The 27,838-nt window shown below is 42.2% G+C and overlaps 1 protein-coding gene across 2 annotated transcripts in view; it reads right to left on the bottom strand.

Moving 5' to 3' along the window:
* The window catches only part of cntn5 (contactin 5), a 56,497-nt gene that overhangs the window by 3,729 nt on the left and 24,930 nt on the right, over positions 1 to 27,838 (bottom strand). For both annotated transcript variants that reach the window (XM_029844267.1, XM_029844268.1), the window contains exons 6-18: positions 26,135 to 26,230; positions 24,614 to 24,817; positions 22,201 to 22,303; positions 18,477 to 18,658; positions 14,599 to 14,735; positions 14,381 to 14,510; positions 12,199 to 12,343; positions 8,671 to 8,798; positions 8,099 to 8,286; positions 7,160 to 7,280; positions 5,824 to 5,982; positions 4,512 to 4,661; positions 3,822 to 3,892 (exon numbers count right to left, since the gene is read on the bottom strand). In XM_029844267.1, the coding sequence (XP_029700127.1) occupies positions 3,822 to 3,892; positions 4,512 to 4,661; positions 5,824 to 5,982; positions 7,160 to 7,280; positions 8,099 to 8,286; positions 8,671 to 8,798; positions 12,199 to 12,343; positions 14,381 to 14,510; positions 14,599 to 14,735; positions 18,477 to 18,658; positions 22,201 to 22,303; positions 24,614 to 24,817; positions 26,135 to 26,230 (1,814 nt within the window). The remainder of the gene's footprint in view (positions 1 to 3,821; positions 3,893 to 4,511; positions 4,662 to 5,823; positions 5,983 to 7,159; positions 7,281 to 8,098; positions 8,287 to 8,670; positions 8,799 to 12,198; positions 12,344 to 14,380; positions 14,511 to 14,598; positions 14,736 to 18,476; positions 18,659 to 22,200; positions 22,304 to 24,613; positions 24,818 to 26,134; positions 26,231 to 27,838) is intronic.

Below are 27,838 nucleotides of genomic sequence, written 5' to 3'. Positions count from 1 at the left end.
TATTCTTACACGATGGACACAACCCTCTGTCATCTAAACTCAGTCATCACCTTTGCTTTTCCTTTTTTTAATGTTTGCTTACCTTGTTGTTTCCTTCTAAGATGTGCTTAGTCAATTAAAATGCCAGTTTATCATCGTTTTTTATTCCGGTTGCACGTACGCAAACAAAAAGTGCAGACTTTTAACTTGACATGAACTACAGCGATTCAGTCCAATGAATATCAAACATCTTCTCAGCTCATTTGAAACATTACTAAAGACAGAGAAAAAAAAAAAACGTGCTTTTGACTCGCTGCGACTGCAAAACAGCTCTGACGCCTCCACCCATTAAAGGATCAGCCATACTGTTCGTGGTGGAGAGGGACTGGTGATGAACGCAGATCATCTTTCATTCACTTCACAGTTTCCAGGACTGACTAATTACGGCACTCATCAGTGAAAATAAATTACCTCCCATCAAACTTTCAACGAGATGCCAGGGAATATGAAGTAAGCTATTTACCAAGATTAAGTGCCAATTTACAAACACTTCCATGTTTGGGAAGAGAGAAACGTGGATGCATGACAAAGGCAGGTCCTGCTGAGGTACTTCAAGACTCCAGGATGAAGCTCCAAGGCTCGCTGGGTTCACTGGTGCCGACTGTTGGCTCATCACTAATGGTGGAGCCAATGGCTCCCTGCGAATGCCGTTTATTACCGTCGACTCTAATGAGATGGATGAATGAAGCTGCAGAGACTATTTAGTCATTCATCCTGCTTAATAACCCTGCCCACCATGGCCATCCAGGCTTTGACAACTCAGCACAGATGATTGGGGAGGCAGAGCGGCGTGGCGCTCACAAGCCTCGACTGCCAGAAAAGGCTAACATTCCTGCCCCGTCTCCTTTAATATCTCTCCTCATTGATCATCCGCCATGGCCCTATTTATTCCCAATTTTTAGCCAGAATGAGTGGAATCAGGGAAAATGACCAAGAAATGAAGACTAGAAAAGGGATGACATTACACAAAGGTGATGTTTTTACCCCAAACCACCCATTTTTAGTTGATGAAAGAAAAAGAAGAATCAGTTTAAAGAAAATGGATGTCTACAGTGGTTACAGTATTGTCTTACCAAGCGGGTGTTCTTGCCATAATTTAAATACATGCATAGCTTTAAATAGTGCTTAAAGATGAATAATCATAGTCACATTCATCACGGGGTTGCTGTGGATTAATTTTGATGAATCACAATTAAATGCTACTCATTTTAAATCTAGAATGCATCCAAGCAGCTAATGTGGTATTTTCAGCTGAAAGTGCTCCTTCCTGCAGAGTGTGTATAATATTTTATGTCTGTGACTGCTCTGTCTCGGTTGCTTCTGCTGCCTGCCACTGCCGGATCAGTAACTCTACTTGGGCAAACTGCCCGACATGCATTACCAGAGACTTTCAGAGTCATTCTCCGGTGCAGATGGGTTAATTGCGGCAAAAATATAAGCTTGATCATGTTGATGGATTAATCCATATTAATGTGTAAATTTTGACAGCCCTACTTTAAAAGACATCTACTGTCTATTTAAGCGCCAATCGTGGTTAGAAAAAGCATGATTTTCTTCAAACATGGCTTCCTGTAGGGTTAATTATTTGTAAGCTGGTTGTCGTTGTGTTCTACTAGTGGCTGTAATGAAATTCTGAAGTTATAAATAGGTAATGTTGGGCAGCCAAACAGCACCCCATCTGGAACAGACATTATCCCCCTTAATGTGCCACTGAGGGGCACTTCTCCTCATGTGAAGGTTATCTTCTCAGTGGCAGTTGGGCCTCCATACTTAATAACTACAAGAATAACTGTCAGTTGCCTCCACATCTGTTCACTGTTCCCATGTTAATTTATCCTCCAACTGATCTCAATTGCAAATTTTCAACTTTAGCTCATAGTTATTCTGCACATGCTGTGCCTAAATCTGTAGACCAGCCAAGCTGTCCACTTTAAAACAGTTCAGACTAATATCCTTTTACTTGGTGCAAGATTTATTACATTTTGCACAACTGCTGTCAAGATTGAGATGACAAAAGTGCATTCATAAATGTCTGAATTTATTGGAAATGACTCAGGGATTTCAAGGCTTGTCACGATCATGCCTCCCCAGTGGGACCAGATTTAAAATTCACAGCCTCCTAATCTCTTGCTTGGCTGATGGTAGCTCTGTGTAATACATGGCCCCACTGGCCTTTTTTCCACAGCAGTGTCAGCAAATTTTGTAATTGTGAAAAAGTTCTGTCCTTGGACTCTAGGAACTTCTGACAGCATGAGGAAGAAGCTGATATTCAGTGTAACAGGATGCGATCCGGACGTTGCTCACGTTCATTCACTGACGATTTTTATTTCTTTGCTTTTTAAAATATCACTTAAACTTGCCTCTAAAGACAATCGAGCACAGGCTCAGACAGGTTCAGTGAGAAAGATGCGCTGTGCATGTTAAGCACAGATACCATCACAAATTGACCAAAATTACATCCTGCTGGCTCTCTGTGAAACTCCAGGTGAGTCTGCATGCTGATGAGCAGCAGGTAAGAAAAGGAATACCAGAGGATGAAACGGAAGAGCGCTATTTATAGAATTATGACAACAATATGCCGCCCAACTGATACAACCCAAGAGATTCGTGGGTTTGTCTGATCTACAGGATGGAGAAGCATTCGGCGCTGCATTTAGAGCACCTATGAGATGTTGTGTTTGCACTTCTTTTCACTGAAAAAAGAATCCTGCATTGTTCAACATTTATGAATGCATGTGATTCTCATATCCTGGATGTGTCCCGCATGAGCAAAGCGAGAGAAGTGAGCTCTGAGCTGATCCCTGTCTCCCATGGCAACCCACATCCAACCTGCATATTGTCCCAGAGGATGTGCTGTAATGAACATATTTATCATAACCTACACACCAGGGGTCACAACTCCCGGGATGTTGAGTGTTTCTGCACATTGATTAACTCGATCTGCTTAAAAATAATAAAAAGAGAGGCAGAAACATAAATATAAAGATGCATTTCATAAATTTGCATCATTGTATGACACCATTTTTTCTGTATTGCTTGGGGTGGAAACAATACTTTTAGGGAAGTAAAAACCAAAGAAGCAGCATCATAATCAGCATTTCTGAGCTCCCTTCAAACTAATTTCTAAATACACTGAATAAGATTTCACAAATTCACCTTTAGCAGATGCAACCAGCTGTAAAATGATTCAATCCTGTGTAAATCTCATAATCAGGGACTGACAAAACAGTTGATCTTCAGTTTTAATTGGTTATTTATTTTTCCTGTAGTTAAGATCGTATTTCATATCGATCTTTCAGGTCATCCCTGTTTTCTTTTGGTTTTTCTCCTTTGCTTTCTGGAATATCTCCTGGCGTGTTTGCTGATCTGATCCATATCTACAATTTATAGCATTACTTTTCATTTACACCCAGACAGACATTATTCATGGTGCAATCTTCCCCTGCATCAGTCAACTTTCTCCCTTGGTTTAGTGTCCTCTAATAACACATCATGGTTTAGGACATGGTCTACTAGTCTTTGACTTTCTCAGGAGGTTTTCCCCTTCAGCCACTTCATTCTGCCTCCCACTTCTTTATCTGCAAGGTGGACACTAAACCTCACTGGCCTTAAAACCTTCTTTCATAAATCAAAGATGGCTATAAAAACAGGAGTAGCCTTAATAATAATAATAATAAAAAGTTTGTTTTCCTAAAGGACACTGTAATATTGATGGTTTTACATGTCTTTTACAGGTCTGTGGCAATGCTGGCTCTTCTGCACTGGTATGGACGAACACCTACCTCCCACAAGATGACGAGTTCGTGTCGGCGGCCATTCCCTCCACTCACATTTGCCGGCGCCACAGATGGAACTGTTTCCACAAAAAAGGTCAAGTTCACTTCATGTGCACCGTGACTAATATGCTAAGTTATACATATGACAAAATAACAACACATTCAAGTAAAAGTCACTTTGTTTTTAATCGAATTCGTTCTTTCACTGAAGTGAAAAAAGAACTGTCAATCAAATGAACCATGGCGATATGTTCCACGGCTCTGACTTTTGACATTTGCGTCTCAGTTTCGAAGTTTAAGGACTGATAAATCACCAGAACTATGAGGAGATAAAGTAGTTAGTCTGTTAATTACAATGAAGTGATAGGACAGATTAAATTAGCTTCTATCAAATGACCAATGACCTTTGTAATTATTACATTTATAGATGAGATACGAGCAGTTAGTGAAGCAGCACACATCATCCAGTCTGTCGCGGTAAATCTTATCCAGCCATAAATTGTGTATTATGCCGTGTCTGTGTCTTTGGGCGTTAAAGGACCGCTGCTTTAGCAGAAACACCAAGATTTTTGAAATCCATTTAAGTTTTGGCTCAATTAGAAAAAAGTATATTAACAACATCATTGTATCTTATAGCACCAACACTCTCCACTGCACGATGGCATCAGGCCAAACTTAGCAGGTTTAACACTTTACCCGCTTCTTTAGTCCTGACTCCTCTTGATGGGACACTGGGATCTCCAGTTCCAATGGCGTTAGTGGCCACCACCCTGAACTCATATTCCACCCAGGGGTTGAGTTGCACAGCCATGGCTGATTCCAGATCCCCTGTTACGGGATCAGGGTCTGCAGACAAACAGTGATAAACAATCTAAATTATGGAGCTAAAATATTATCTAGAAGGCAATTTTGCAGTTTTTCCACTCAGCTAAGAATAAGAAATTACATTTGAGCCGAGTGGTTCTGAAAGAAAAGCATTATCAGACGTAATGAAAAAGGAATTGTAATGAAATTTGTATTTGTGGATATATTACAAGAACATAAGTGTGCTAATCTAGTTTGTTTCGATATTCCAGGGTCAAATATCAATATTCTCCCTACAGCAAGCCAACAGTGTCTAACAGCAAGCAGTGTCACAAATGTAGCAGATCCGAGGTCTCTCTGTGCAAACAAAGAAAATGTTGGGTGAAGCAGCAGAGTTCACGTTTTAATCATCTGAGGCAGCTTGTAATGAGAGCACTCTGGCAAGCAAGCTGCTCTTCAAACATGAGCTGATAACTCAGCCTGCAAAGAGCGCGAGCTAAAAGCCCAATCCCCCTTTATGCGAATCCAGCAAGTGCAACACAATGCATCACAGAGTTCTAATTGTTCTTTATCACCTTAAATGTGGTAAAAAGGACGCGATGTGAGTGTATACAAAGTGATTTATGTATGTGGGGATGCAAGATTACCAAACCCTAAATTCTCACATTAGCTTTTATTATCACATAGCATATTGAGACAGATTACACATGCTGGGTTCAGTGCATCTACCTGCTTTAAATAAGTCAGTAGTTTGTGATTTTGCTGTCAAAGTTCAGCAAAAAGAAGAAAAAAACCTCTTGAAGCTGTAAATTTGTATTTACGCTGATGGAGATCACCATGCCTTTTAATAGCAGCATAAAAGGTCAAATTCGCACTCATGAGTTGAATGCCTGAATCAAATTAGAAGAAAATTGATGTGGGCAAATGACTCTGACATTTCAAAAGACAAGTTCAGAAAATACACATCTGGCGGGAGAGGGAACTTTATTTTAACTTCTCCAGGAGGCGTTCAGGACTCAAGTGAAACAGCTCAAGTCAGCTGAGCTCAGACTTTCTGGAGATGTTCTGAATGGCTGAGTGGGTTAATATATAAAACTAATTATGTCCACTGAAATCAGTAAGCTGATTTGATTCACAATCTCCACACACAACCTTGAGCAGGATTAGGGACTCCAGATGCTGCAATTTGCTGCTTATCGATTACCTGTTTTGACGGTTTGCCAGCCTAATGAAAATGGGCTGCGGGCCTGTAAATTATAGGTGCTGATCGGGCTGTGGTTGTCCAGGCCACGGGTCCATGACAAGGTGGCTGTAGCATCTGTGATCTCCTCCACTATCACAACTCCAGGTGGTCCAGGAGGGCCTGGTGAAAAGACGGCAGCATTGAAGCGTAACAAAGGGAAATGAATGAGGGGAGGATGTAGTGTGTCTCTGAGTCTAGGATGTACTTCAGATGTTTATCCTTCATGGCTGCTCTCAGATACACTAATGAGTACACCAAGAGGGATGTGTTGCTATCTGCATATAGGAAAAAAAAACATACAAGGCAGGAACACGACCACCTAAACAGCAACAGGATTCGAGTTAGCGCAGATCTGCAAAGGATTTTATGCTGATTAAGGGATGAAGAAGCTTTCGAGACATTTCTGCTGAGCATGGCTGCTCTGAAGACATTCCTGTGTTATAACGCAGCTCGGCATATGTTTACCTCGGCGTACAGGAGTGAATGGAATGCAACATATGTGGGTGGGGGGGCTGCAATTAAAACACTGGCATCTGCTACAGCCAGCGAGAATCAGTGTACTGTGTCTCCAAAAGTGTTCATGAGAAAGTTGTCGTAAAACATTTGACGTCAAAATGAATTTTAGGTCCCAATCAAAATGTAGCCACTTCTTAGTGTTCTAAAAAGGGTCCTATTAGCCAGACAGTCATACATTTTCTTACCCTTTTCTAACCCTGGAATGTAGAACATGAATTGGTTCTGACCACAAGCCCTGCAAAATGATAATTAAAGTACTTTCAGTTTAATATTTGACTTTAATCCGACAGTGTCCACTGTGTGTATCCCCCCCCCCCATAGGTTTTCCTTTTTTCATTAATTTTTAAATTAACTATGCGTCTCATACAAAAGAACCAAAAGAAAAAGCTCATATTTGACTTCATTCGTGCTTTGTGAAGGTGTCTGAAATCATAAACATGTTTTCTTGTGTCGATCATCTGGGGGCTGACAAATATCCGCAACAGTCACAGAGGCTGATGACTGGTTGTTCTGTGCAGTCTGCTTAGCACCTTTTAGAGTTGTGCATGCAAATGTTCCGTCTGCTCAGCCATGGAAGACTTTAAGAAAAAATAAAAAATAAAAAACTGAATACGTAAAAAGTTCAAGTTCTGTTGTCAATTTTCCAAACAGTCACTGAATGAACTGAGGGATAATTTAAATTAACAGTATTACATCAGCATCAGTTCTAAAAAACAAAGAGGACTAATAATGAGGACTTGTAGGTGTAGTTCACAGTTACACAGACGGACAAAAGCGTCACCTCGAACAAGAAGTTCAGCTTCTGCGGTCACAGTATCAGCACTGGTTTGGGCCCGGCACCCATACCTCCCAGCATGTCTTAACAGGATATTCCTGATCATCAGATCCACGGTTGAGGACTGCTGTGAATGGGAAAGGAGAGAAAAGCCTAAATGGATAACTCTCACACGCCGCAGAAGCTTAGGTGACTTGAGAGATTTGTGTTCAATTCCGGCGCTTCTTGCTGGAACATTCCTCAGCTGAAATGAGAATGCCTTAAGGCAAGCCTGGGAATAATTCAGGATCTACAGGCGGCCATTTAGCAGAAAAGCTGATTAAAATTACAAGCCACGCTTTAGCCAGGAATTTGTGGTGCCTGTAGGACTGTCACTGCAAACACTTTCCTTCCAGAGCACGGAGAATAACCAAGCACACGCCGGGCTCGATTTACTACCGCTGTTGATAAAGGAAAAGTGATGTAAGGCTCCCGACACTCACAGAGAATTTGTTTTCTGCTCTACCGATCATTCACCATTAAAGCGCTTGAAGCAACAAAAAAACACCGATTTGATGGCTTGAAAACAATGAATAAATAAATTAAGTGTGCATTTAAATTTAGAGTTAAGTGTGTGTTGTTTTTTTTTTTGATGGAGTTTACCAGGAACGTGGTGGAAGAAGAGCAACCACAGTTTTCCTCGGGTTTTTCAAACTGAAATGTTTCTGAGGACAACCATGACTTTAAATCTGTGTACTGTAAATGCACAGCAGAGAATTGAGAGCACGACTTGCTGGCACCGACCCTCTGGTATAATTATATAGCAAAAAATAAATCATCTGAAATAAAGGATAAGTCAAACTTGAAAGTCACAGAATATTACAATTCTTTTCTACATCCTTCATCCTGTGGTGTAGGCACAGTAGTCAGATCATTTATAAGATGGAAATCTATAAGCAGCCCTACCTTTGCTCGTACTGTCTGAATGTATTCAAAGTGGCCTCCGTCCTGCTGAAATGTGATGGGTCTCTGGTTGAAGAACCACTGGAACGTCACATCCAGGGACGTGTCATGCGTGGCCTTACAGCTCAGCACCACGCTCTCTCCCACCGTCACCTCCACCCTGTGCGGGCTGAGCTCCACACGCATGGCATCTGTAAGCACAATGCTGCTGCACTGTCACCCCAGGCAAACCCAGACTTACTGAGCTGATGTTCAATTTGACTGTGAGCCACACGGAAGAGCAAAAAGGAAACCCAAACCGAAATAAAAAGAGTCTTTAACACCATCACATAAAAATCCAAGTGGGGTTTAGTGCATGTGTGTCACACCTGTATGTGTGCTGTTATGTGTGTCCTTGTGAAATATGATTTTTTAGTGAGAGAGCCTTTGCTTCACGGGTGAACGAGCACCATAAATTTGCTAGCACCCGTGCAATAGAAGGGGGTGGGGGGTGGGGGTGACATTGGGGTCTGTTTCCTGGTGGTGAACTTGCGCTAATCTGGCAGAAAATAAAGTCCCTCCAGGGCACCACTTACCTTTTACCCACAGCACAGCGGTCATCTCCGCCGAGCCAAACTGGTTGTCTGCTCGACACACGTAGCTCCCCTCGTCTGTCCGGCTGGAGTTAACGATTCTCAGAGTGTTGTTCCGTAACAACATAATCCTGTGACCAAACAACAAAACAACAGCGCGAAAATCAATAAATAAAAAAACAATTTATGTCTGGATAACTCTAAAGGTTCGATTTACAGTACAAGTATGGCAATATTCAGCAGGGATGAGAAAGGCAAAATTAAACCAATAAACTACGATTCAGACATTCTTATATAACCCACAGGACAGCTCTGTGCAAAAAAGGGGGACTACAAATTTATTCCTAATGTGCCACTGGTGGTAAAGTAAAGGACATGAGCGGTTTTGTGAGAAGTGAATGCGAATCAGAGAGCATCATCTGGTGACTAACCTTCAACAAAGGAAAGCCAAAAATCAATTAACTATTTAATGCTAATGAAAGCTAATGAACTTGATTTGCAGATAGTGCTAAGTAGCACCATCTTCAGTTGGATTAAAACGCAGATGCTTCAGAGATAGGGACAGAGTTAATGAGGACAAGTTTTGAGTGAAAAGAGAAAAAGTCCCTGTTCTCACACCAGGAACAAAGAAACATTTCTAAACCATATCTGATCCTGCTGCCTTTGAAATGACACAAAAGGCCTGCCCACTCAACTCCTCCAAGCCCATTTAAGAATTCATTAAAGTGTCATTAGAAAAACGAACACTGTAACATTAGAAAAACGTTGACATTTGATTGGTAATGATATCTAATAGCAAAATATATCGCATATTAACTCATTTGTGTAAGGATTACAGCAATTTCCTTTGCAAAACAAACCAATCAGTGTTTTTTAATCAATGTAACATCGTACTTGTTTCTTCACTGCGATCTGACAAACATATTTTCCATTTTAACAGCAAATAACTAATTGATGGTGTAATTAATGATTGAACATTACATCAAATTTTGCCAAAATGATTCTCCTTGCACATTTATCAGGAAATGTGCTTCTGACGAGCTTTGGCAGCTTTTCCATTCAATGATTCTAAGTGAAGTTGTCAAATTAAAGATGTGCATATCAGGCCGACTCCTGGGAAAAACCAGCGTAGCAGCGGGAAAAACCAACACCTCGCCAGTGATGATAAGTGGCAGCTTATCCACCTGAAGGACGCTCGCAATATGGTGCTAATATTTCACTCTGACTTGTAAAAAACAGCTTGAAAATGAAGTGCTTGACATTAGATAGTAGTGAATGTAAGAACACAAGCATCTGTGTGAGCAGATGGCTTACAAAAGAAACCACTTAAAAGTTGGAGTGTAAATTATGTGGCTTTCTTCTTGCTGGCCAGCGGAGACCCTTTTCACTCAGCACACCTGGGCTGGATTTCATTGTTAAGTCATATAACATATAATTTATAAGGGTTATAAATGAGATATTTCAAAGTGGACTGAGGGGGTGAGAAAAATGTCACCAGACAGGCACAATTCAGTCCAATTTAATCCAAATTTCAAATTAGGAAAGAAATTAATGATTTCATGGGAATCATTTTTCATGGGAAGAATAAACGAGAAAGGGCATGAGGGTGAATGCAACCCAAGATTTTTACATAATTTAAAGGACATTTTATTACAATCCGAGATGGGCCTAAATGCTAACATGTAGCTGTGGAGAAACTTTGCCTTAACTTAACCAATTTTAAATAAAATTGTTAAATGGACTCCTGCACTTCTGCTGCCTCATACGTTCAAACTAATAGGATTAATACTTTCTATTTAAGAGACAAAAGGCTGTACCATTAGTGAAAATCCATGTTAATTACAAACCTTCATTAAGTCAGCACAGCTGTCAATGTTAGATAAACCTGAACCTGTTTCGATCCCTTTAGTGCGTCCCCCACAACAGGAAGTCTATGCGCTCTTTATTTTAAAATAGGTAATGGCAGAAAATCCATCTGAGCCAAAACCCGCGTGGCTCCTCGTGCTCGTGTCGGCTGCTTAAGATAGTAATCACGCTTTCATGGTTGTTTTTCTTTTTTTAGCAGTGAAGCAGCTCTTTCAACACACTTTGTTGTTCCTTCGTTCCCAGAAGTACTGTTAAGTGACACAAAAGACATCCCATTAGAAAGTCAAATCTAATAGATCTCTGCTTACGAAAGCTCTGTCATGGCTGCAGAAGAGGAATCCACGACAATGGAAAGATTCACTCAGTTTATAACATAAAAGGACAATGTGGCACTTAAATGAGACTGATAAACGACTCCGAGGATAAACTGACTATTTTTCACTTTTTTAAAGGGACGGCTTCATCTGCAGGCGGAAAGGTTCGAGCCGCTCGGATTTGAAAGATTTAAAACTGAAAACTGCATTTGACGAATATTTCAACGTTTTCATCAGACGGGGCGCCGTCATTAATCATCATTCGATGAAAATCAACTAATTTATTCCCACATTAGTTCCACTGGAGCCCGAATCAGCTTCTCTGAATGAAAAATGTGATCTTCGGCAACAGTTTCTGAAAAAAAGTGAGTTAATAAAGGACTCCTGAGGGCCCTGAGCTTCACACAGCTGCTGTTGCTACCTGTCTGAAGGAGAAGTGAAGGATCTGATCAACGCGTCGTCCTCACTGCAAATCTGTTCAACACGCCGCTGAATCTCGGCTGATAAAAATGTTGCTCCGTCTCCGACTACAAACTTGGCTTTCTCAGCAGTGACTGATCATTTCAATGGTGTTGCGCGGTTTGATTGATGTACCCTCTTCCTCCCATGATCCCTCGAGGTACAACAGAGAGACGTTTCTCATAAAAGATGATGCATCAAGCGGCGTATGAAATCCAAATGCAATTGTGGGGTCCAAATTGTCAGCATCCCTGAGAAGGCGGAAGAACTGAAGGTGACTCTCCAGAGCTTTGCCAGTACCTGAGGAGAATTATTTTCCTAGTGACACTTAATTTTGCTTACAGTAATGAAACTGTTATGTGACAACAAGACACGACCTCAAATCCTGGAGGCTCTGAAGGAGACTGACGACAGAACATTTCCTGCCTTAATACAGAACTAGTCATTTAGTATTAATTTTGACAGGAAAAATAATCAAATATCTATAAATATTACCAAAGTACCAAAAAATAAAATACACAAAACAGCTTTAAATCCCTAAATATAAATGACAAATTCACCATATTATTTTTTAAAAGAGACCTTCTGTGGTACTAGAAGAGCGACTGGCCCATTGTACGTAATGACTGGCTGAGGTTTGGTGTGATGACCCTAATCTCTTGACCCATGTGAATATCTTTACACAGGCAGACGTGTGATTCTCAAATATGTGCCAGACTGCTCCGAGCCTCAGGGCTCACATTGTTTCCCGATGAACCCAGTGCACATTTTAATAACCCAGTGTGTAACAAAGCCAAAATGATGGTCCTGATATTTATGCATGAGGTTTTTGCAGTGCAACAGGGGGGTGGGGGGGGGGGGGGGGGGGATTCCAGCAGAAGACATTTGGTACCTCTTATTTGGCTGGATCCTTCGGTCTCCTCTCTTCCATAATATTCGTGGTTTCGGTGATGCCCTGGGTTTGCAGTCGAGAGACACGTCCTTTCCAAGTGTGGCAATAACCCAGACGGGATTGTCAACAAAGACTGGAGCAGAAGCTAAAAAGGGACACACAGTAAATTTACTTAAATACTCTTCAAAGTCTACTTTACATTTGGTCCCGTTTCGAGTATGCTTCCTCTGAATGTCACTGACGGCAATGACAATATTACCACACCTTACCTGAACCTGCTGTCAAAACAAGATACAACCGTAAGGAATCAACCACAGACAACCGAAACCTGTAACAATATTGTCTCAAAGCATTCGGAATTGGCGAAAAGTGTAGCGTCCAAAAAACTTTCTTGCTGATGACATAAAGCTAAAGGAGGTCACTCCACATGGCAGGAAGCCCCTGCAGGATAATGTGCCAGACCAAAAATAAAATATGTTTTGTGAGTGGCCTGAAGCTGACCCAGAAGATCAAGGATTTGACCTGTCTTCTGAAACCCCCAGATCCCAACCTAAATGAGCAACGAAACCTTGGAAAGGTGGTGCTCTGCCCCCCCTAGAGCCACACTGATCCTCTACCAGTGTTCCCCAGAAGGCAGAAATCATGTGCTATCAGGCCAGAGCTCTTATTATGGTATACGGTAACAACATGATATCTGCCAGGTCATCGTGTGAGTGATGACATCGTTGGGGACATATCTATATGCTACTTTGTGTAAAAAATCCTTTAAACGTACTAATATTAACATTACAATTTGTGACATAATCAACCGTGACAGCTCATTCCCGTCAGTCGCTGTGGGCTGACTCTCCTCCTGGTAACACTTGTGTCTCTGGGCCTGTACTTGCATGAGTGGCAGAGGTCCCTGTAGACACGCAAAGCAGCAGAAAACAGAGCAGTTGCTGTGCGTATTTGTTTTAATCAAAATAAGAGCAGGCCTGCAGCTGGTGACAGCTCAGTACACTTATTGCTTCACCCACCAGTCTCCCAGAAGAACTGAATCTGGGACAAGATTGCAGGCACGAGGGCAGCCGCTGCCCTGTGTAGCCTCCAGTGATCACTCAAGTACAGGCTGTTATTAGCAATGTAATCTGTCCTGATAGTGTTTGCTTTCAGGACATCTCTGCCGAACACAGGTCACCGAGGAGAGACGGCCAGCGGGTATAGTTATGAAAACATTCATCACTTGCTTCCAAATATGATCAGTCTGACTGGGATACTAAGGAAGACAAAAGTGCCTCCTCATCAGTTCAAATAAGGCTTCCTGCGAACCCCAAACCCCCAAGACTTCCGGGGAGCACTAAAAACACGCACAAACAAACCAAAACTTCGTCATTGCCGTAAGATTTTCCCAACGCTAGAGATTCTCCTTCCAAAAAGGACACGCCGTGCATACAGTAAATCAGACTGGCCCCCCAGGAAACGCAAAAGGGGAGTAGATGTCACCAGATGGGTCCCAGCATAGAAGATGACAAGGAGAAAATAGTGCATCAACGCAGCACAGTAGACAGCCGTGCTAACTCTTTTTCCAGAGTGTGGCCTTCGGGCAGAAGAGCACACTGTCCTTGGACTTACTTGGGAAGATATTTAGAATGTGCAAGCTGAATGGCTGGTAATTTATAATCAAAAGATGCTGGATGTCTGCAGTAAATGTTTCTGTTGTTCTGTGGGGATTGTGATTCCGGATTTGCACTGATACCAACTGACAGAGTGGAGATAAAACCCTAATGGAGTCATTAAAGGCTATCAAAGAAACCACTGGTGTATCTCCTCCTGTGTTTGCTTCCATTAGTACAAATCTATACCTACAAGCTTTTGCATTTCAATGTCTTCAGAATATGGTGGGGCTCGTCCAGCTTCTCCTGAACTTCATGCATGCAGACACCTTTTGAATATAACCATGAGGTTGTTAAATCAAGGGCCATTGATTGGCAATCAGCACATCTCAGCGTTCTCCCCCTGCATTTCAATTTCTTTCATCTATCATCTGCCACCTTGTTCAGATGCTCTTATTTAGGATGGAAATTTGCTCCTTTTTGCAGTATATTTCAAAATCCTTTTTGGTGAAAGGAAAATTGCTTGTTTTCCTTTGCACTGCCATCAATTTTTAAAATTATAGACTCCACACTAGCGATGTGACTACCTAGAATCTTGAGCTCGGCGTTGGAGTAGATGGCCCCGTATTTGTTCTCTCCAACACACTGGTACATTCCCGAGTCTGTTTGCTGCACTTTGTGAATGGTCAGTTCACCATTCAATATCTCAACTCCACTCTGTAAAAAGAAGGAAATATAAAGGGACATCATTCCAAATTATTCCATGTTAATATACAATCCTGTTATTCCAGGGTGAGATGGGTACCTGAGATGTCAAGGGCAAACCATTACGAAGCCAGCGATAGGTGGGCCGGGGCCTCCCCGTGGCCTTGCACTCCCACCGGAGCTTCTCTCCACTATCCATCTGAGTATCATTAATCATTCTGACCCACTGAGGGAGGGCTGGAAGATAGAAAAAATGTTTTAGAATGAGTAATATAGTGTATCCTGGAAAAAGCTACTGGAAAGCACATTCGTGGTTCCGAGCACGACTGAAACCAGTGAAGTATAAAAACAGAAGTATACACAAAATCGGTGTCAGGAAATACTGCCATGTCTGTGCGGATGCGCAGTTAAAGCCATTTCTGCGCTCCTTTCGTATATGCTGGGAATTATTTCTCAAGGAGTCAGCTGCTCGCTTTCGTTTCCAAGGCATTTAAAAATGATTCCAGGCATTTCCTGTTGTACCTCAGCTTTTCTGATCGTCACTGAAAATGTAAACGTACACACATGCGTACACAACACTCTTGGCAACCAGCAGACATGTGATTAATCTAATGTTCAGCTCTTCCTGAAGACTCTTTCTGGCGAATTCTGTGTGGGAGCTAACTGTAGCAACACAAATGAAATAATATTAGCAATAAACCACTGCTACTCAGAAGAGAAATACACTTCATTTGCTTGCCAGTGTTTCTATTCTCCAGTTATAATGAAGCAATGTTTTCTGTCAACAACTTTAACACCCTCTTGTTTTTAATCTTTAATTTGATTTGCATTATTTGGTGTTTAATTCACATCAAGACATTTAAATAATCATCTCAGGTCCTAAAATCAACACAGACAAATTTCTAATGTTCTTCTTTTTCAGAGAATCTAAAAAATTGTGACATCTAGAGTAGCATTCATTCCCAAACATAAACAGTGTACATGTTTGAGCTTCCTGAGTACTCCTATTCCCACAGCATACGGCTGCTGCTGCTGTTCTTTGCATGCAGAACCTTCCCGAGTCGTTTTTGTGTGGTTTGATTGAAAGATTTGGTCAGTGAGGTCTCCCTCACAAAGAAAGTTCAAGCTTCCAGTTGACCTGAGTGAATTACATTTAGCGTGAGGCTCCTACAAATTAGACTCCCTATTCTGCTTGTGATGTCAACAGAATGGGGGCTGCCAAGCACTGGAAGGCCTTGGAAATGTATCCTTCTAAGACTGAGGCAATCCATTATCTTAAACCTGTGCAGACGCAGCGAACAGGGACGCAGAGAACAGGGACGCAGAGAACAGGGGTGCAGAGAACAGGGGTGCAGAGAACAGGGGTGCAGAGAACAGGGGTGCAGAGAACAGGCAGAGGGACGCAGAGAACAGGCAGAGGGACGCAGAGAACAGGCAGAGGGACGCAGAGAACAGGGACGCAGAGAACAGGGGTGCAGAGAACAGGCAGAGGGACACAGAGAACAGGGACGCAGAGAACAGGCAGAGGGACGCAGAGAACAGGGACGCAGAGAACAGGGACGCAAAGAACAGGGGCGCAGAGAACAGGCAGAGGGACGCAGAGAACAGGGACGCAGAGAACAGGCAGAGGGACGCAGCGAACAGGGACGCAGAGAACAGGCAGAGGGACGCAGAGAACAGGGACGCAGAGAACAGGCAGAGGGACGCAGAGAACAGGGACGCAGAGAACAGGGACGCAGAGAACAGGGGCGCAGAGAACAGGCAGAGGGACGCAGAGAACAGGGACGCAGAGAACAGGCAGAGGGACGCAGAGAACAGGGACGCAGAGAACAGGCAGAGGGACGCAGAGAACAGGGACGCAGAGAACAGGCAGAGGGACGCAGAGAACAGGGACGCAGAGAACAGGCAGAGGGACGCAGAGAACAGGGACGCAGAGAACAGGCAGAGGGACGCAGCGAACAGGGACGCAGAGAACAGACAGAGGGACGCAGAGAACAGGGACGCAGAGAACAGACAGAGGGACGCAGAGAACAGGGACGCAGAGAACAGGCAGAGGGACGCAGAGAACAGGGACGCAGAGAACAGGCAGAGGGACGCAGAGAACAGGGACGCAGAGAACAGGCAGAGGGACGCAGAGAACAGGCAGAGGGACGCAGAGAACAGGGACGCAGAGAACAGGCAGAGGGACGCAGCGAACAGGGACGCAGAGAACAGACAGAGGGACGCAGAGAACAGGGACGCAGAGAACAGACAGAGGGACGCAGAGAACAGGGATGCAGAGAACAGGCAGAGGGACGCAGAGAACAGGGACGCAGAGAACAGACAGAGGGACGCAGAGAACAGGGATGCAGAGAACAGGCAGAGGGACGCAGAGAACAGGGACGCAGAGAACAGGCAGAGGGACGCAGAGAACAGGGACGCAGAGAACAGACAGAGGGACGCAGAGAACAGGGACACAGAGAACAGACAGAGGGACGCAGAGAACAGGGACGACTCCACGATCAGGCAGTAATTCAGCTGCACAACTTGGGTAGAGATGAAACTAAAGTTTTATGCTGGTCTGCTTATAAAAAATACAGTCTGCCAGATATTCAACTCTGCTGGGCCCATTTACTAAGATCTCAGATAAGTTGGCAGCCGTTGCACATGGTCCTATTTAAATCTGACCCAACCCAGAGGAGTCCCATATGCAAGGTAGATTATGAGCACCTCACCACCACATAGTCGACAGAAACCAGCAAAGCTTACAATGTTCATAAATATCAGTGTCATTAATCTGTTTGTGTTTTCTTTTTCCATATTTTGCACAATTCCCCAAAATATATTGTTATCATCATTATTATACATCACTGGCAGGCGAGAGCCGAGCTGTACGGTAACCAGGTGATAAAGGGATCATCACCAATAGTCAAATACAACATATAATCAAATTAGGGAAAGACAGTGAAACATAGTAAAAACTTTTTTCCCCCACTACTTATAAAGAGTTGATGTGCAATATAAAACCTTTAGCAATAATGCTAGTCCAACTAAAAACTCAACCTTTGAAACTCTATTACAACCTCAAAAGGGAACAGATAGTAGCTATTGACCTTTTCTACTATGTGTTGCAAGTATTTTTATCCTCATTCAACTGGTTCTCTCGTAAAATTATTTTATATACTGCAATATGTGTCATGTTGCAAATTGCAACATCAGAGTGATCCTGTCAGATTTCTGTGAACCAGATGCAGCTAATTGCAAAAGTGGAGGCAATTTACCTCTGATAATGTTGATAGAAGATGCAGGATTTATTTAGTGTTTTATTTTTAAAAGTGAGGGTCTTTATTATTCCCTCTGGTCTCACCTTCATGGCATAAACAAGAGTGATGCGACTTCTCCCTTTCGTCTTATTACATTATCAATCAACAGCAGGTCAAAGACACGACTTTCATCTGAGCGGAGCTCAAAACAAAGAAATGTTTAAAAGTGACAGTACATTAATGAAAGTGACTGGAGCTGGTTACTGCGGTGATCTGCCTTTAAAAACCCCCGATGCTTTAACATTCATGCGGTGCACAACAGCGAAAATTTATGGTTAAATGTTGGGTGCTCAGACTGAGCCATGGTCATGCATTTCCAAGTAGATTTAGGATGCGTGGAAGGACATTGTAGCCATGAATTATTGTTCAGGAGCATGGTTTTATAAATTATACTTGTGTGCATGTGTGTGTCTTTGACAATGAATCCAGCTATTAATCCCCTCTAATTATTGAGGAACCCGGACTCATCTTCAGCCTTGAACAGAACGCTGAACCCAATCAAACGTGTGGAAAACTCTATCAGCCCATGCAGAACCAAACTGATAACAACAAAGTCCTTTCTAGGAATAGAAACCAGAGAACTACTGATGAGTTTTCTACCTGAGAATGTGAAAAATGAACACACACACAGAGTGAGAAATGAAGCAGGAATAGTTGAGCGCATGCTCCGACTCACTGTAAACCTGCAGATGGCCTTTGAAGGCTGTGCCTCCTCTGGGATTCTCAGCTTTGCATTCATAAGTTCCAGAGTCCTCTAGCTGAATGTTGGGGATTTCCAGAACTGCCTGGGACTTCCGAAGTCTTGCTTTTTTGGGGATGTTGCCATTTATCTTCCTCCATGTAATTGTTGGCACTGGGCTGTGACCACAGAGGAGGAGGGTGGATTAACTGTACTGTGCATAAAGTCGCTGCAATAACACAACTGGGTAGTGACATTGAAAACATGTTGACCATATTTACACTCCTTTAGTAGTGGCATGCACAGTTTTTTCTTTTACAAAGATCAAAATGCAGTGATTTTATGAAAACAAACCCAATGTCGTCATTGCAGCAGCATTTGACTCACACTTTAAAGGAAAATTCTAGTATTTGTAACAAGAGCCAGACGGCGTTTAAATAAGGGACGTGGAGCTAATGTGATCCGCCGCTGTTTACTCCCAAGTGATCCCATAAATCCTCCTGATAACTGACTCAGATACGCGGGGATACAATGTCATACTACAGCAAAAGCTCAGCAACAGTGCCGCTCCGCTCTGGTGTGTTTTGACAGCTGTCAGACAAATGGAAATGTGACACCATGCACACTAGCAAGTCAACCCATCAATCATTCAGTCAGGATGGAAATCTCACATTTGTGAGCATTTATTTCAACTTTTTTTTCCCATTCAGAGGGACAATAGCTGACTACAATGGGCATAGAATCACTGAGAGATTCAGCAAAATTACACAATAAAAACCCTTCTTTGCCCTTCAATATTTTTCCATATGGATTTATATTTTGCTCTGTCTTTTTTGTCACTGACTCATTTGAGACCAAAATAAAGATGTATTGCATTAGCTATGAAAACCATGTGATGTGTGGAAAAGTACATGAGTTTAGATGATAGTTTTCCTGTCTACTGCCCCAGCAGGAGGGACATGTGGAAGTTCTATAGGCACAGAGGCTGAGCTCATTCTTCAGTTTCTGTATGTTATTAAAACAGACCTCTGTTAAAGACCTTTGCTGCAGCTGAATTGCCAACTAGAATGACAACAGAGCCAAACATCAGAGGCCTCAGAAGGCTGGAACATGAAGAGTGTATCTCTCTGAGTCCATGACAGGATTTCACTTTGCAGGGTGAATAATGAACTGCAGCCAGTGAGCGTGTTCCAAGGACTGGGTGTGGACAGGAGGGAATATATTAACTCAGTTTAGAAATGACAAGCTCTTCCCACCACTCTCTTCTCTCTAAAACTGTTGGCATTAACTTCACAAGTCTGAAATTCCTGAACTATTGCTCCAACTATACAGATTATACTAAAAATGGGAGTTCAACACGTCATAGTTTTAATTCTGGAAGGTGAGCTCTGCTGATTACATCTTAATTAAGACTCCCCATACTGTAGTCTACAAAGTATCAACTCTAGATACTATTGAACTAACTATTGTCCGTTAATATGCGATGCTCTTATTCTCTTGTTGATTTATGCAGGATTTACATATTGTGTTCCAATTTATTGTAGAGAATTTCCTCTCATCTTTTGGGGTGGGAGGATCTGCATTTCAAAGGACTGTACAACTCGGAAAACTGTGGGTATTAAGGATAGATTTTCAATAAAAAGCCAGGATGTATAATTCCAGCTTGAAGCCTATATCAATAATTTATATTCTTTCAAAAGAACCCATTTCCAATATTGTGCTCCAAATGGTTAAGACCACAAAAGACGTTAAAGAGAAAGAGAAGTTATAGAAATGACATCGCCAAGATGTGTAACCCCATCTGTGACCTTATCATTCTAACACTGAGGTAGCAATTTAAAAGGACCGCTGGCGTTGACAGAAGAAGACGCACATCCTGATCCATATGACCTGACCTGAGCGCTTCCTGAACCCACGAAACGTTTCCCTGCTAACACATTCATGCGTCACACCTGACGTTCCATGTGGAGAAAGAAATCTTACAAGTGGGTCACCGGAAACATGCACACGTCTCCTTTCTGTCATTACACAAAATCTGGTTCTTGAGATCTGTAAAGCTAAACGAGGAAAGTAGATGTAAGGACCCTGGGAGTTTTATTGCTTCTGCTCGACACAGAAAGTGGAGTCGTTGCAGCAATTTGGATGAAAGCTTCCACTACATGCTGCGTATTTTATTTTAGGAGGAGAGTGAGTGGGAGACTACGTAACCTGTTAAGTAAGTGCGGTGTTTTAAAGTACAAAAAAAAAGAGCCCCGCTTCGGTATCCATTGAAACAGATAAAGCTTAGGGCACAGCACTTACCATTGTTTCTTGTACATGAAGCTTGGAAAAAAATTCTATTTTGTGGTTCTATCGCTCATTAAAAACTTCACTGCAACCTGGAAACCAAGGAGTCCAACGATGAAGGCTAAGTTCGCACATCTGCTTCTGCCATACTCACAAACCACTTCCAACCTAACAAACATGGGATCTATTTTTTTTTATCACATCAATACATTTGTGAGTATTGACATTGTTTCAGTGCTGCATTTGTTCCCAGAGCACTGTGAGTATTCCATCACTGAACACTGGCACTCACCCAGACTTCTTTCCTGTCTTAGCTCACACTGCCATCATAAATATTGATCAGGAGGAAAACAAAACCCATTTTACCTTCATTTTCTGTACCATATAAAGACTGACATTCTTTAATGGGGTGCACTGATAAATCATTCATCTCTATGTAAAAGAGAAAGTCACCGGGATCACTGTTGGACTGAAAGCCATCAAGCACAAATTACTCCAATGAAGGAAGTGCTGAGTGAGGACTCAAGCTGTTTCACTGCTGAAGAGCACCCAAGAAGACACGCTCAGCTAAACAGAGAAATAGAGAAACTAACAGGGTTGTGACACCATCATTCACTGTCCGTATTCATTTAGGAAATGGGTTTTCCCTAATGCTGATAATTAATGGAAATCAAGGTAAATTATGAGCCCAATAGTGATCTGCAGAATAAAGAGATGGATTTCCCTTAAGACAAGAGTAAGCGGTTAATAATGAAGGTGGAAATAATTCCAGAATATTAATTCTGGACTGGATATGCAGCCATCAATTTGATCTGAGTCTATACTTTCAGGGCTCAGATAACAAAACATTAGCACTCAATATTCAGTCAAATTGTTTCGGATTACGGTATATCTTGATTACAAAGACATTCTAGCAGTAAAAGCAGGAGGGCTAACTTTAGTAACGGTGGTAAGTGGTGGAGATTGTAATCCCTGTGGTCTAATGTGTTCTCCCCCCTGGCTGACAGCTCTTACCAATTTCATTTTTCCTTAGACGCAACCTTGGCTTTGTACATTCATAACAGGCCCTGAAAGCACCAAGGAAACACAGATACATTAGGGCTCTCAATTATGAGAACACATGGGTCCCCAGGGCTGAAGGCTTTTTTTCAGTCCTCCCCCCCTGCACGAACATGCCTTCTAACAGCCGAGCGATGATGCTGCACTTCTCAACACTCACTTAACGTCTCCCCTAAAGACAAGATCTGCCCAGTCCCTCTTCAGGTAATGCAATGATGCCATTTAAAGATGAGAAGAGAAGGAAAGCAAGCATTACCTAAAGGGTGCCTAAGAACAGCGAGGCCATTGGCTGCAGTTTATTGCTCCTGCTGATGAATCTGATACTGCTGTAATAAACAACTTGTTTTATTTCTGCAATATGTCCTTGTTTACTTACTTCCCCAGAGCAAAGCATTCCAGCCTGACAGTGGCTCCCCTGGCAGCCAGAACAGACGGGGGGAAATGCACTTCAATTTTCGGCTCATATTCACCCATGATACCTGTAAAGGTTAACACCAAGGAATGCAAACATTAGAAGCCAGCTGGCAGAAACAGTTACTTACCCACACATTCCTGCCATCTCCATCTCTGATTTCTGCGTACTACAGTTCTACTAAGTGATTCTAGACACCAGATTTTCTCATGCAATTTTCTTTGTTTACGAGAAGGAGCCGAAGGTGAAAAGTTGTGCAGATCATGGAGGAAAAAAACAAGAAATCGACAGTTTGTGATGCATGTGATGATTGCTGAAGCGTAACTGCACATCAGATGTACCATCTGGGATGCGGTTCCACCTTATTGACTGGTTGTTGTGACTTATTGGCATTTGAGTCTTTCAAATAAATGGAGAATATGGTAGTTTTGCACAAGAAAAAGACCCTGACCATCACACAAACGAAGAAAACAACAGCAGTCAGAAGTAAGAACATGTTATCAGTTGTGATAAGTGTCATTTAGCTGCTCTGATCTGTCATTTCCAGCTAACAGGGTCTCTCGCTTTCTTCAGCACTGTGTTCAGGCGCCATTTATAACCATGTGGGCATTCCGAGTAACAAAACACCTTCAGCTGAGTCCCCTCGTAATTACTTGACTTATTAAATGTGAGTTTATGCTGTGAATATTACATTAGGTTCTTGCCCTTTCCAGATGACAGCTAACCTGTATGATGCTATTTATGCCACTCGGGGAATCAGGAGGAACTTTTTAGAATTAACAGCAAAACATATGCACTACGCACGTACGCTATATGTGCACAGTAACGCCTGATCAGTGAGACTGATGACTTGAGTGACATTTCAGAAAGCATCATTTCACCTCGTACATGAGCCTGACACTTTTTATGTGCTCAGACGAATACCGTGCACGGTGAGTTGTGGCTGTCGGTGAATGGAAAAAGGAAATTTTATGATGTTTTTTCCAAGAACTTTTGAATTTCCAATCTCATTCTCAACATTTATGGCTGTGACGGATCACCTCACACATAATAGATTTGGTGTACTTATTTGGCTCCTGCTGTGCTCCATTTCATTAGCGGCTGAATAAGATGGAATTAAAAAGAAATATGGCTAAATCATTGCTGCAGTGCAGCTTATATCTATGTTCCAGTTTCAGTTCTCATCGCTCAACCAATTCGATTTTATTTATGCAGCGCTTTAAAAAACAAAACGCTACCCAGATAAAAAAAAGACAACAGACAATAAAACCCTGGGGTATTACCTGACGATGAAACTACGGTAAGTAAATAGATGTTTACTTTGGTCACATCTACTGCTCAAATGTTGTCATCCATTACTCAGACACATATTTATGCTGTGGTATGCAGGAGGGTCTTTGTAAGGTGCATTAGTCCAGAGTTCAGCACTCAGCTCAGCTAGGTTCTAAGTGGACTGTAAACTGGCGATCAATGGCTCCAGCTGACTATAATGGAGCCCGGATGCTTGTTTTGATTAAGAGTCTCATATTTGGTGCTGGCAGTGGTAAGCCACACACATCTGGCTTGATCTCTCAACTGTGCACACTTTTAGTGAGACCACCTGACTGTGACGGTGGTCTCCTGCCAATAGATAAAAATCCAAACAATAGTACATGGAATCCTAAAAACACGCATGCGCAGCCATATGAGGCTGTGCAGAAAACACTGGTGCTGCAGGGAATGCGATGCTTGAGACAAAACACCGCAACAACCCTGGTTCTGAGGAACAACAGCTCTTTCACAGCCCCACTCAATGTAGTCTCAGTGGCTCCATCATTCCTTGAAAATGACAGGCACTTGCGCGCAGTGATGGACACGTCTCCGCTTAGCCAAATGTAAAAATTGCCTCCAGGTGAAAATCGCTCCTGTATTCAACAAACAGCTCCACTGCATGGCTCCACAGAGGCCAGTATAAAGATGTAAAATCTCATCCACAGCAAGGACCATTGATTCGGTTAATTTTATGCTGGAAATGATTTCCCCGATGGCCGGTTTCAGCAAAACACATTGTGAGGGATGGAGGCTCCTAGTACTTACCAGCAAATCATTACTCACCATCTATTTAGGGTGCGTGTACAGCACAATCCTCCAACACAGGTTTGGCAAACAACAATATTTTCCTACTTAATGTGTCTATAGATGTCAACACATAATAAAACAATAAAATCAATTAACAAAATCTATATTATCAGCAGGTTGTTTTCAGATGAACCGGTTCAGATCTAGTCTAAGATCCTGGTCTAAGTGTGACTTATCCAGGAGATTTGCCTGTATTTCCGGTTCTAAAAAATTCCTCTTTTGGTTTTTCCTTTAGTTTACTGCTTATGTGAAGCCTCACCGTCAGTTTTCAGCGTGAGAGGTGTCGGTGGACTCAGAACACGCGCGTTAGTCACAGTGTTCTTCACCAGACAGATGTAACTTCCCACGTCCGACGGCTGCACCTTGGAAATATACAGGTTTCCCGTGTGCTGGGAGATGAAGCGGCGACTGTCCTCGGCAACAAATGAGGGGAACTCATTAAACACCCAGCTGTAGATAATCTCTGGAAAGACAAGGGAGCGCACGGTCACGGCGGAAACATGTGGCTCCGTTCTTGTGCAGACCTGCAGCCAAATCTGTTTTGATCAGGATTTAAACCTCCCAGGAAAATTAAAAAAACAAAACAATGTTTTCACGCCATGATTTCGACTTAATGAACACTGTTTAGACTTTCAGATCATGTCCAACAACTCTGGGGAAAGTTTGAGCAAATTTGTAGGCAGCAGACCAGCTTTAATGTCAACGCTCTTAATCAGCTCTCAACACCTTTGAAGCTCTCATAAGTTTAAGACGTAATGACTTTGGCATTTGTGCCGCCAAATCGAGAGCAAGCCGTTCGTCGCTGTTATTTTCATTAAATGGTGATATTAGTAAAAAGGTAATAAATCCCTCACAACTGATTCTGCAGAAATAAAACTATTGATATAAATTTGGGGAGAGAGAAATGAATCGCTGCTTCTTCAGCCAAACACAGACTGATCACCTGTGCTCAAGGGCATACGGTAGAAATCTCAGCGCTAAATCATTCCTACACATTGTTAGCGCTCTGAATTTTAAATGTACCTGCTGTAAATCATCACACATTCATCCCGCTGAAAACCTTTATCACAGCGCCGTTGCTAAGCATTTCATATTGGACGTGTCCCAGTATTAAAAACCAAACACAGTTTAATGTTATTTCATTTAAACATGAGCTAAGGCCATGATTATGCAAATGGTGAATACTCAGTTTCAAACAACCATAAATACCCACGTTTATGTCTGTGCAAGTTTGCACCTAAAAATAACCTTAATGTGTTTTTTTTTTTAGCACTAAGCATTTTGAAAAAGCATCTGGTATAAAAGGGCCTTGCATTTTTTCAGCTGACCGACCTTTCCAAATAAAATGTATTGATCCAATCAAGCAGTGCAACATGAGGGTTTTACAGTGATGTCATGATTCAGCTCCATATTATTGATTACTGTATGTAGAACAGCAAAGCTGCAGCAAACACTGTGATAGTTCATTCATTCAGTCATATTGAGGGTAATAATACTAATAAGAATGATAGCTTTGACTATTTAATAGTATAGAAAAGAAGAATTTTTTTCCTCACTTCTATTCCTGATGGTCTGGTTAATGTCATTTAGGAAAATGGCATCCAAAATGGGAAGTGGGTGCTGAAGAGCACTTGGCTAAAATTTTCATGGATGTGTGCCTCACAGAGGAACATCTGTGCTCTGATTGACATAAGTGGCAGTTTAACATTTCTGCTGATTTTTAATAAGCTGGTCTAAAATTACTAACAGTCATTTACAGTTACACCGAGCTTTGCATTACCTGGTGAATGGGGGGGTGGGGTACACATGAGGACCACGCCCTGGCCCTCACGGACTGAGACGTCTCCCCTGGCCTTCCTGCTGAAGTCGTTCAGGTCTGCAAGCAGAAATTACTTTTTTTTTTCCTCAACAAATGGTACAACATGTAACGCTTAATCAGGAAATATAAGACTTAAAGCTTGATTCTCTAAATAAGTGAAAATATTGGATTTTCCACTCTACAACAGTGATCTGCGGTAGCTCACAGCTGCTTTGGAAGCTCGTATTTTAGATTCATGGGTGAGTTATGTCTATTGAATGTATGTGAGTGTATTCTTCTGTCAAACGTAAGTTAAAAAAGCAAAGAAGCCAGATGTCTCTTTTTATAATGGGCCCTCACAGCGCAGTTTAACTGTGTAGAGTTGTCCATCATTTGAAAATGCAATCCCATAATTTTAGCCTACTTTGCATGTGTGATTTTTGAGGTATTTATGTTCACAGGCTGCCAGCAGTTCAGCGATACAGCCTGTGAATGTCACCTGTCAGCAGCAGCTGTCAACCAGCCGCTGCTTCTGTTCGCACAGCTACAATCAAAGGTTAGCGCAGATCAATGTTCTCTTCTGTAACTTGTATTTATGAGCCAAACAGTCAGGGAGCTAAATTTATTTCCTCTCTGCTGAAACCTGAGTGATGGTTGCTTGGCAGTACAGATGTGGCTACTTCTTTTGTTCAATTAATTCTCCTTCCTTTACTCAACCTTTACCCAAACAGTGAAAATCGGAGTCATCTTTCCATATATACATTTATAATTACATTACGTGTGGCACGTCTTCTACCGAGCATCTGCAGTTCAAGGGATTGATGAAGGACAGATTTCAGTAAACATTCATTCAGTTGGAATCCGAAGGTTGAAGGAGTGATGCTGCTGCGACGCATTAATGGTGAGAAAATGAGATTCCGTTTGCTTGTTAATTAACCACTTAACAGCGTGAATTCTTTCACCACCTTTCCCTTAATAACTTTAGCCCTTCCAGGATTCATAACCCGACATTTTACAATATTGCGTCTTCACACAAGCGCACAAAGGAATTCATCTCCTTACATTCAAGTTCATTCATACTAATGACTATTTAATAATTTAAAAACTTCAGTCATGAGCAACTGCTTCAAAATAAGACAACAGATCCATATAATTGTTGAAAATTGAGGAGAGCCAAGAATAAACCAACGTAACACAGGAGTAGCAGCAAAATGCAAATCAGTTCCTTTAGGATCAATAAAAGCTGAATTAATGGGGATTAACAGGTCATCATATCAGATTTGTAGAGCATTTCAAAGTAGCATATGGAATCTGCCGATCTTAAAGTGCTCGAGTCAAAGAGTCCAGTTGAGTTAAACACTGCTGGACTGCTGAGAGCTCGATACCTGAGCCTCAGCAGTGCCCGTGCTTGCAGAAAGAGTGCCAAGAACCCACCGGGCAGGGAGATCAGAGGCCTTCGTTCTGCCTGCTGCCGCCGCTGAAACCCGCCCAACTGTGAGTCCAGCAGATTTTTAAAACAATGACAAAGAGAGTCGCGCTAAAAACAGAGTCCGGCAGGCAGAAAACAAAGGTTCCACAGCTGAACCTGCCACCTCCTCCTCTCGGGCGGGTTACAGCAAGAAACAGAGTGGTGCTCTTAGCCGGTGCAACTGCCCTGCACATAATGCAGCAGGATGTGTGTAATGT

This window comes from Takifugu rubripes, chromosome 11, assembly GCF_901000725.2.
Source record: "Takifugu rubripes chromosome 11, fTakRub1.2, whole genome shotgun sequence".
NCBI lineage: Eukaryota > Metazoa > Chordata > Actinopteri > Tetraodontiformes > Tetraodontidae > Takifugu > Takifugu rubripes.
Note: the sequence above shows the minus strand (reverse complement) of the source record. Positions and strands in the feature narration are given on the sequence as shown.